The following is a 10299-nucleotide window of genomic DNA, read 5'->3' as shown; positions in this document are numbered from 1 at the left end:
AAAAAGGCAGTTATTTACAAAAGCAGCTCCTGCTGCATTTCAGTATCTACGTTGAGGCACTTTTGGGGCCCGTGTCAGCTGCACAGTAGGAATGCAGGCCCATCCATTAGCAACTGGCTGCTGGGGAGGAGGGTGTTAGTAGTGTGCAAAGCCCTGTGTTGAAACAGGCTAAAATCAAAATGTCAGCACTGGTGTGACACTGGCAGAGGCTGAGCGAGTTCATTAAAAAAGCTGACAGTGGCACTGGCTATGACTGTAACACAGCAGATAAGCTTTAAGGTCAAGTTCAACAAGCCTCTAAAGACACAGGATGAAAAGAAAATCCCACACCACAACATAGTTACAATTCAGAAATCAGCACACAAGCCTGATTAATAAACAAGGTTCTGGGGGTACAATGTGACAGCAAACACCTCCGTGTTCTAGCTACAGTTCTTTCTGTTAATTCAGGGTGTTTTTACACTTCACATTTCCTCACCTGGATGGACTCTGTGCTGAAGCGAATCTTTCTTGAAGGGGGTGGATCCTCTTCCACAGGCAGCCCTGAAATCTCCACACAGCTGGACTCTGGCTCATAGCGGTCATCGCCCTCGTCTTCCTCCTCATCCTTCTGGCTTCCTTCAAAGTCCTCCCCCACCGCACTGTAGGTACTGATATCCACAGAGTCCCGGCCCGACTGTTCTTCTCTGAGAGTCCTGTCTTCCTCCTCCTCTGTATTTTTGTCCCCATCCTGCCTGACCATGTCGGCACTTTTTGGAGAGCTTCGCTTCTCTGAGGCAGTTTCTCCATTCTGCACCGACATGTGGATGTCACCTTGCAGTATTGTGTTGCTGGGCTCGCTGGTCCCAGAGTGTTCCTCAGGTTTAACATCAACTTTGGCCTCAACACCTGCATCTGAAACGGTCTTTTCTCTCTGTTCATTCGGCTCTCCTACATTACTGTAAAGTTCAGTAGTTGGGGCACACTGGCCACCATTAATGCTTTCAGATGGAGGAGTCACCCTTCCTCTGGAGCCCCTTGGAGGTGTCTCCTGTCCCTTCTGAATGCTTATCTCATCGCCTTGGTTGCCTGATGCAAAGGCACTGACCCTCTTTGTGATTATCTTGGAATTCAACACGCCTACCTTGGTGCTGACCCCTCTGGAAGGGAGTGGTGGTGTAGAGGAGAGACGGTGGAGGTTGTTCCGGAGCTCGGCTGCCCGTTCAAACACAGCACTGAGCTGGCTGACTGTAGGGGACACTGCTTCACTAGTGTCCAGGCTGTCCAGGGACTCTGTGCTGCCATTAAAACGGGCCACCATATCCAACCTGCCATCCTGAAAGCTCGAGGCCTTATCTGCCTTCAGTAACACCCTGGTTGTAGCCAGCTTCTCCTGCTGCAGTTTTTCCTGCTGCAGCTTCTCCTGCTGCAGTTTCTCCTGCTGCAGCTTCTCCTGCTGCAGTTTCTCCTGCTGCTGCTTCTCCTCAAAGATGCGGCGGGTCTCCTGTAGCTTGGAGTAGCTGGGCGAGGAGGCCCGCTGGTGCCCATTCTCCGGTTTTGTGTCGAACTTGCTGACGCGCTCGGACACGGTGGATCCGAGCTTCAGCAGCGCGCTGTGATCCACGTTCTCGTTCAGGCTACCGGCTCTGGGCAGGGAAAGGCGCACCGATTTTTCGGCGATCCTGGCGTTGTCCTCACCCTCTGCGTCGGCCGGGGATGTGGTCTGCATCTGCTGGAACATGTTCTTGATACGGTGCACATTAGAGCCGTACCTGCGCCCTCGGGGGCCCTCCTGCATGTCCCCATTTGCAGCATTGTCTTTAACGGGCTTCAGGGCCTGCATCCCCGCCTCGTACGCGTTCCTGTGCGGGGATGGGCTCCTGAGCGTGGAGCCAGAGCCGGTGCTCTTGGATGTGGATTCGGTCTTCATCATGGTCAGTCAAGCGTCGCAACTGATGCTCAACGACGGCATGTCTCCTTTCTCAACTCCCGGTGGCAAATCTGTATTATCCACCAGCAGCCGATCCCAGCGAGGTGGCGCCCAGACTAGACCGGCAGATGGAGAGAAACAAAAACAACAGATCGCATTAAAGGCCTGCCTGCATCCGCTGCAATTCTCGTCTAGTGCAGCGGAGAAAGTGAGCGCGATGCATCTGTCAATAGCTCGTTTGCAGTTACAACAATGCGAGCCTGACCTTCTCAGATAATTGCATTAGTTACTGAAAATGTTTGCACAGAAAAACAGAAGAGTAATGAGCCGCGGATTTACCGCAGCTGACGACAGATTGCTTACGTTTAATCCCTTTTTAGAGGCAGCATCATTTTGATCTCTTCATTCTGTGAGCTGCAGATTTCTGGTCCTCTGGTAGCGGCAGACTGCTGCTGCTGCATGGAGGGGGGAATGCATGGGTCATAGTGCCCGTCTGCTCCTAATTCTTTGACCATTAAACGAATACGATCTTCATTTACAATATTTGGCGGAGGTGCATTAATTGTAGCTACTATGTTACAGTGAGTGGTGTGGTTTTCATTCCCGCTACAAAAAAGCAGTCATTTCAAGGAAGAAGCGATACGCAATGCTACTCTAAGGAAGAGGAAGAAAAAAACATAACATATAATTTAAAAATATATATTTAATAAAACAAATTATGATTTCTTTTTAACCTAATGAGGCTGTGGTGGCACACTATACAAAAAAGACGGACGCCCCGAATGTTTTTTTTTTCCGGTTTTTAAACCCCTCCCCCTCCACTAAAAGGAAATCCCTAATAAAGCAGTCCAGAGGCAGCTTTTTACACTAAATAAATGTATCTGTAAAGTATAAAATATGGATACTTACCGTTTCGTTACGAAAAATAATAAAACTGAAGTCGCGGTCTTTTTCGTTCAACCAGCGATAGGACCCAGTGACACCTCACTCACGTCAAATCTCCTTGGCCAATAACACATCCGTTATTTGCAGGACACATTGCTGCTTCCTGCATTCTACATCTGCGCCGATAGACATTTTAAACGTTATTACCGAGCGTAGACAAAGCATTTCCTTTTTTCTTTTTTCTTTTTTTTTTTTTGAAGGCTTTTAACTTGCCCACGTTGTCTCGGTTTCAAAAGTCGTTTGGGGTTTGTTTTGTTTTATCTGCAAGGCCGACCCATTCATGCAGCTGCCTCAATACATAGGCAAGAAGAGTGTAATGTACTTGTTTACATGGGTTAACTGTCATGGTGAATATTAGTCACTGAAAAAAGGCTGAGGCGATGTAGTGCCACCTAGCCAGTGTTCTCATCTGACTGTGTTACTGGTGGGTTTTGCAAAGTAATGACCAGCTGAAGAAACATTGACACAAATAAACTCAGTACATAAAATTAAAATATATTTAAAATATATTTAATTCTGTCCAATGTGTTAAAAAGCTTTTAGTTGTGTACTTTTGTACTTTTAACTTTTGATTCATTTTTAACCCAACCCCTATTTCCCATGAGAGACTTTGCCTTTTACCACCCTACAAATACAACGTGTTCTTAATGACTCATGTCTTTTTCGTGCTTTTGCATGAGTGTCACATTATGACTGTAGAACAGTCACTGGTGTCACACAGACCGTTCGTTTGCAGACCGTCGCCTGCATATTGTAGCTGTTTACTGTCACCAGGGGGCAGTGTCACAAACAACAGATCTGTGAAATCACAGGATACCTGGCAATGCAACCTTTGCACAGCCCCATCCGTGAGCCATGATGAGCTGGGTGCTTTTTTGTTGTTGTTTTGTTCGTTTGTTTTTATTGCATGCTCTTCCACGTAGGGTCTGTGTAGGCAAATGCCCATGCAAAAGAATGCTAAAACATGGGCTTTACCTGGTTAAGTAAGGCATATACTGACCAACTTTTGGTTTTAAAAAAATAGCATTTTACACAAAAGTACAGCCATGTCCAAGTTCAGCTTCAGTTGGAATCTCTTCAAGACATTATGTAAACATTTTAAGCATAAAATCCTTCCTTTACGTTCTTCTAACATTTTTAAATATTTTTTAAAAGGTTTTACACGGTCTTCAAAAAAAGGAATTCACAATTAAGTGGCTTTAAAGTTACTCAGTTATATACCAGTGTCCTTTCTCCTTATTACATCAATTCATCAATTTTCTCTCCATTTGCGGCGTCTAGAGCAGAGGGGGGCAATTAATTTTCCCAAAGGACCACATGAGAAACTGGGACTGTTTAGAGGGCAGCACCAATAAGCTGAAGTCAATTATATTAATTTTACCTCTTTATCACATTGGTGAGGGACCTCCACAACACACCCAGTTTCTCATGTGACCCCCTTGGGAAATGTAACTGCCCACTGGCCCCATGGTGTAAAACCAATCCTAATTGATAGAGGGTGAAAGGGGGTGTACACTCTGGATATGATGCTAGTCTATGACAGAGCAACCACAGGGAGAGGCATGAACATCCAAACTCCACACAGTAACATGCTGGTTGATCAGAAGGTTCAAATTCCAAAACGAGCTGAGTTAAATTTGCATTAAACTCAGTTTATTTATATATATTTTCTCGGTAAGAAAATAATGTGTAAATTTTCTAGAAAAAATGAAAGGTAATAATGGTATTTTTTTTTTATTAATCATATCGCCCTCATATGAATTGAAAATCTAATCACACACTTTTTGAAATTAAAGAAACAAAATAAACTTTGATAAATATACCTAAAGTGTTAAAACATTAGGTAGCAAAATCACTCTAAGCTTCATTAGCCTATTGCACTATTGCAACAACAGTGTTTGAGACCTAAATATATTAGTGGAGAAATATAAGGCAAATATAAACTACTAAAGGCATATAAATACATGTGCGAACGTACTGAGCAAAAATGGATGACTGTATATGACTTATATGACTGTATATCAACAAAAAGAACATAAATATCCCTCGAAGGCCTGCTGTTCACAGACTCACAGTCACCCTTCCGGATGTTATTAGGTAAGTGAGACAAAAATAGTTTTGACATGTCCTTTGCAGTGACCAAGCCCCTCTCCACTTGGTTCTGTCAATCAAAACCCAAAACAAGATGGCAGGCTGTGGGAGCTGGGTCTTCTTTTTAACAGGCAAGTTCACTCGTAAAATTATTTAGCTTCATCAAAGAACAACTTTCGCTGACCTTCCTCAACATTAATTATCAACTCTGTGTTATTTAGTAAAAACACTCGCCCTTGATATCAGCTTTTAAGGACTGTGCGTAGGATTCTAGCATCAGGATGTGTGTGTTGTCATTTTTTAATGTCAGATTTAAGGTTTTGTTTGCCTTTTTTGACCCTTCTTATAAACTGTCTGGTGTGTGTGTGTGTTTTTTACACTTCCACACAGTGTGTTCTGCCAGTTTGTTTGAGGCCAGTTCTGACATCAAAGTTACCATTCCTGTGGGGAAGTTTTTTACACATGAACTGTTAAGAGAGACTTTCCAGAACGACTTTGAACCTTTGGGCAAAGTCTACGGTGAGACAGAATGATCTAAATTCAGTTAAAAGGATAAGACATCCACATGTGTTAACGCTGTTTTTCTCTGCTCTTTTTGTGTTTTGCAAATCAGGCATATTGTACAACGACCCCATAATATTTAAGTGCAACAAACAGAATTTCCCAGACCTCCCAGAGTGGTTGCGCTTCACCCAAAGGAACCCCTATGACAACGGCTTCTTGTATGGCACACCAATGTCTCCAGGAAAAAGTATAATTGAGGTGTGAAATCATCATTTACACCAACATTGGCACAATATTCTTGCATGCTGCACATCTAACATTCACCTCTGGCCTTACTTTTGCACATTCTTCTGTCGTGATGGTAGGCCAAACAAAGATAACATTCCAGCGCAGCTACAGTGGAGACAAATATGAAAAATATGCGGCTATCAAAAACAGCTGTCAGGATTTGTTGTCAAATCCCCAGAGACAAAAGCCTTGGGCCTCTTCTCTTCAGCTGCTATTTTGAACCAACATTAAAAATTCAGGAAGTAAGCTGTCTTTGAAGAAGAAGAGATACAAATGTCAGAAGTAACACTTTAGTCTCAGCCAAACAGAATTTATTTCAGTTAGAAAACATGCTACATTTTTGGTGTAAACACAGAACACTGCTGTATTCTGATTCAAAACTTTTCCCATTGTAACAAACTACACGCCATTTTTTAAGTGCATTAATTTTTTGCTTTTGTTTAAACAGTTCATCCTGTCTTTTTACAGAACAGTGAACATAAAGTATTAAGCAGCTATACAGCAGAAAATGTAAGATATTAAACTAATCTTCACCGCTTTATTTTCTTTATTTTCGTTTTAGTGTAAGTCTTAAATTATTAATATATCTCTAGATATATAATAACGAATTGGTTTTGAAACAGATACTTTTTGTTACTGTAAGCAAAAACGTTTTTCATACACTAATGAGCAGACAGCAGCTAAAGGCACTCTGGGAAATTGACAGCAAATGGAAAAGCGGACATTTAAGTTTTGCAAAAGGTGCTCCTGGAATGCATATGAACTGTCATAATCGTAATAATATTACATTTCATTCTGACAGATTTATGCCACCAACCAGCGGAGCTATGACACAGTCAGACACCTTCTCATAATCAAAGTCGTTCCAGGTATTTGCGATGAATCCGTCCCATTACGTTTAAGTCCCAAAATGATAGTTATAATGAATGAGGGTGTGTCAAATGTCGAAACTCGCCGGTGTATTTACAGACAAGATTCTTCCCTATCAAGTCGAAGTCTTCATCAAGCTGAGAGAGATTGAAAAAGTGCTGCCCTCTACTGTTCAGGATGAGATAAAGCAGGATTTGCAGAAGCTGTGGGACACAGAGACCCTGGAAATGATCAACATCACCAACGCCCTCGATCGTGGTGGCAGAGTTCCACTCCCTCTTGCAGGGCACTTTGAAGGGTAAACTTAGATCTGTACATTCTTATACATACTGGGTTTATTTAAAATTATGTTTTTTTTAGTACAACTACTTAAGTTTGTTGTATTTTATTAGCACCGTGTTTGCTGCTGTAACAGAACTTGCTTTGGAAAAAAATGCATATTTAGTCAAATTTGATTTGTGACAGTGTGTATGTGAAGGTAGGGTCAGAGGAGTATTTCTCCAAATGTCTCCTGAGGGTGCTGACACCGGAGAACAAAAAGCAGTGCAAGGAAGAGGCCAAAATCAAAGTCCCTGGAGAATGCCACTTCTGCATAAATCCAAGCAACTGTATTACCTGGTGCAAGACGGAGCTGGTGAGGCCAGAAAAGATGCACGCCCAAGAAGGAACATATATATAAATATATATGATCAAAGCCTCAATTGATTATTTCATTTTGTCTCATTAACTACTAAGCAGAAGCAAACTGCATAAAGCTGTTTATCTCATCTGCTGCTCTGTGCTTCATTTTAATGCTCTTCCTCCTCCTGCAGTTTGATCTGACAAAGATGAAGCCGAAGCCACCTGCTCCCACTATGGGTTCAGGGATTTTGGAGGCTGGAGAGGACTTCAAACCTCTGGAGTCTCCCCCAAACAGAGACTATTTCCCAGACTACATCGTGACAGTGATTGTGCCCCTGATCCTCGCCATCATCCTGTTTCTGCTGCTGGCTTACATCATGTTTGGCAGAAGGGAAGGAATGTATGTATCTAATTTTAAATCTAATCTCTGAATAAATATGTAAAGGCTTTGGATGCCAAACTATATTTTTCCCTCTTCCCTCTACTGGGATTTTATGTAGTCATCCAAGTGGGATAAATTCCACCAAGGATGGGAATCTATTTAAACATATTTAGACTTTTGATTGATCCAATATTAAACGGATATTTTACTCTTTTTCTATAGTGGCAAAAGGAATGCAAGAACAAACCAGTAAGTACTTTGTTTATAACAGATTTTGAAACCTGATTGTTGTCTTTCAATTTAAAACATGATCTGATGGTTAACTTTTTACTACCAGTCTGCTAAGACAGCATTATAAGTGATATTTCACAGAATGAATCTGAAATATAGTGCAGCAAAAATATTTCCAAGCTTGCAGAAAAAAAAATCTGTATGTGATGTGTGGTGCAGAATTCAGCTGTACCACCACTACACCATCCATGAGAACACTGACGAGCTGAGGACCATGGCTGGAAACAGAGGGGTGCCTCCACCCCTCTCCACACTGCCCATGTTTAACAGCCGGACTGGAGACAGGGCCTCCCCGCTGCAGTCTGACAGCATCCCACTCATCATGGCCCAACAGTAAGCACCACACCCATTAATTCCTATAGTTATGTGCACTGAGCTGCCAGTCTATTAGGTACACAATAAGAACCTAATGTAACACCACTCTAATGTTGCTCTGATGATGCACTGGGTTGTTCTGATCAGGTATGCTTCTCCTGTCATTTTCCAAATAGTATCGCAGGGTGGAAATTTGACAGCACTTTTCTATTTTCTCAGTTCTTTCAATTTTGCAAACACCACTTGTTGAAACGCATCCCCAAACCTGCTGTTTCTTTCAGGTCATGTGTAAGTTCTTTGCTAGATTTCCAAAAAGATCACTTTAAATATTTACAAAAACATCTTCCTCCTCAGAAGCAATACATACTGTATGTATATGAGGGGTGACTCAAGTCTTTTGCTCAGTATTGTAAAACAAATGAAGCTTATAATAAGTTACATCAAAAGTCATTCTTGTGTCCTTGAATCAACACCATTTCAATAGAAATTGTAACCAAACAGCCGTCACAAATTACCAAATGAAAATCTACATACTCAAATATGTTTGTATGACCAGCAGTTTACAATCTGAAGTATTTTGTTTATGAGAGTATAGCATATAAAGAATAAGTACTAACATCTCATCACACCTGCCATCTGCTGTTGGTGAAGTTAGTGTCACTATTACTGCTGTGTTGCATGAGTTATTCTCCAACAGTTGTAATAAATCATAATAAATAAAGTAGTTTTTAATTGTATTTATTTTCTTACTGTCTTGGTAGAGATCCATACAGTGACACACTGCCCAGGTAAGCCCATTCATAGGATTCTCCTCCGCATTGATTCTGCTCGGTGTTGCTGATTATTCTAAGAATATTTTTTTGTGTGTGTTTACAGGAAGTGAGAGCAGCGATGGATAAGATATAACACATGGAGTATTATTAATAACCTCTCTGAGACACAGTTTGTGGATTATATTTGCATTTGGATATTATAATTTCTTCCTGTTTGGGTTCCATTAAAGTAAATGAATAGTATACTAATAGCTCAGATGTTGTGTATATCAAACTAATTATTGTCACACGTTGTGAACTAATACATGGGTCATTTTATAAACACTGAAGCATGTTTTGTGGATTAAATATTTCTTTGGTTCATAAAATATTTTGTTTATATTTATTAATTTCTTAAAGGGTATGTGATGACTAGTTGGACAAACTTTAGAAGAAATCCATTTGATTTGATTAACCCAGGCTGCTAAAAATGTATATTATATGAATTATTATTCATTCACGTATTATTATATTCCAGCAAATAATCATGTTCTTACTCTGGCATGTTCTATGACTGACCTGAAAGATGCTCAATATCCATTCTTTATATTCATCTTATCCTTCTTTAGTGGTAATACAATAAAAAAATAAGAAGGGATAGCTTCAGTTTAGATATGCTTTTAAACACAGGTTGTACATGCAGTAGATGTCAGGCAGAGGTAGGGTTTGAAAGTTGGCATTCAGCACCTGCAGCACGCATGCTCTGCTTTATGAGCTCAAAGTAGAAATGCTTTGTTTACACTTTGCTTTAGAGAATCAGCAGCTGCAGCATTAAGGGAGCTAGAAAGGATAAAGATGAGCTCAAATGTATGTTTAATTTGGATCTGTGTGTATGCTGTATATACAAAAAAAAACCAGGATATTTTTTTATTCTTATTTCTTACTATAGTTTTGTATACACTCACTGGACATTTTATTAGTTACACCTTCATAATACTGGTTTGGTGTCCCTTTTGCCTTCAGAACTGCCTCAATTCTTAATGGCATAGGTTCAACAAGGTGCTGGAAATATTCCTCAGAGATTTGGATCCATGTTAACATGATAGCATCACACAGTTGCTGCAGATTTGTTGGCTTTACTTCCAGGGTGTGAATGTCTACATCCCAAAGGTGCTCTCTTGGATTACGTTCAGGTAACTGTGGAGGCCGTTTGAGTACCAATGAAGTCATGTTCAAGAAATCAGTTTGAGGAGATCAGAGCAACTGTGACATGGTGTGTGATATCCTGCTGGAAGACACTGGGGTCATAACGGGATCAGCATGGTCACCAA

The 10299-nt window shown here is 41.1% G+C and overlaps 2 protein-coding genes across 5 annotated transcripts in view; one reads left to right on the top strand and one right to left on the bottom strand.

Moving 5' to 3' along the window:
• The window catches only part of LOC102205956 (neurabin-2-like), a 21911-nt gene extending 18940 nt beyond the window's left edge, over positions 1-2971 (bottom strand). The window contains exons 1-3 of one of the 4 annotated variants that reach the window (XM_005725893.1): positions 2819-2971; positions 2273-2364; positions 479-2025 (exon numbers count right to left, since the gene is read on the bottom strand). In XM_005725893.1, coding sequence (XP_005725950.1) covers positions 479-1912 — 1434 coding nt within the window. In that variant the 5' untranslated portion in view covers positions 1913-2025; positions 2273-2364; positions 2819-2971. Of the gene's footprint in view, positions 1-478; positions 2026-2272; positions 2524-2818 lie in introns of those variants that run through there. The other 3 variants (XM_005725894.1, XM_013909014.1, XM_013909015.1) reach the window with 3 other exon arrangements.
• A 2051-nt stretch (positions 2972-5022) lies between these two features.
• On the top strand, positions 5023-9352 carry sgca (sarcoglycan, alpha). Its single transcript, XM_005725892.1, has 11 exons — positions 5023-5076; positions 5336-5464; positions 5559-5707; positions 6540-6606; positions 6707-6905; positions 7073-7241; positions 7420-7628; positions 7833-7859; positions 8061-8234; positions 8978-9004; positions 9093-9352. Exons 1-11 carry the CDS (start codon positions 5040-5042, stop codon positions 9097-9099), a joined length of 1194 nt encoding a protein of 397 aa, XP_005725949.1. The 5' UTR covers positions 5023-5039; the 3' UTR covers positions 9100-9352.
• Positions 9353-10299: the final 947 nt, after the last annotated feature.

The sequence above is a fragment of the Pundamilia nyererei genome, unplaced genomic scaffold (assembly GCF_000239375.1).
Source record: "Pundamilia nyererei isolate P.nyererei 1_Seehausen unplaced genomic scaffold, PunNye1.0 scaffold00017, whole genome shotgun sequence".
NCBI lineage: Eukaryota > Metazoa > Chordata > Actinopteri > Cichliformes > Cichlidae > Pundamilia > Pundamilia nyererei.
The sequence above is the reverse complement of the archived record's forward strand: the minus strand, read 5'-3'. Positions and strand labels throughout refer to the sequence as shown.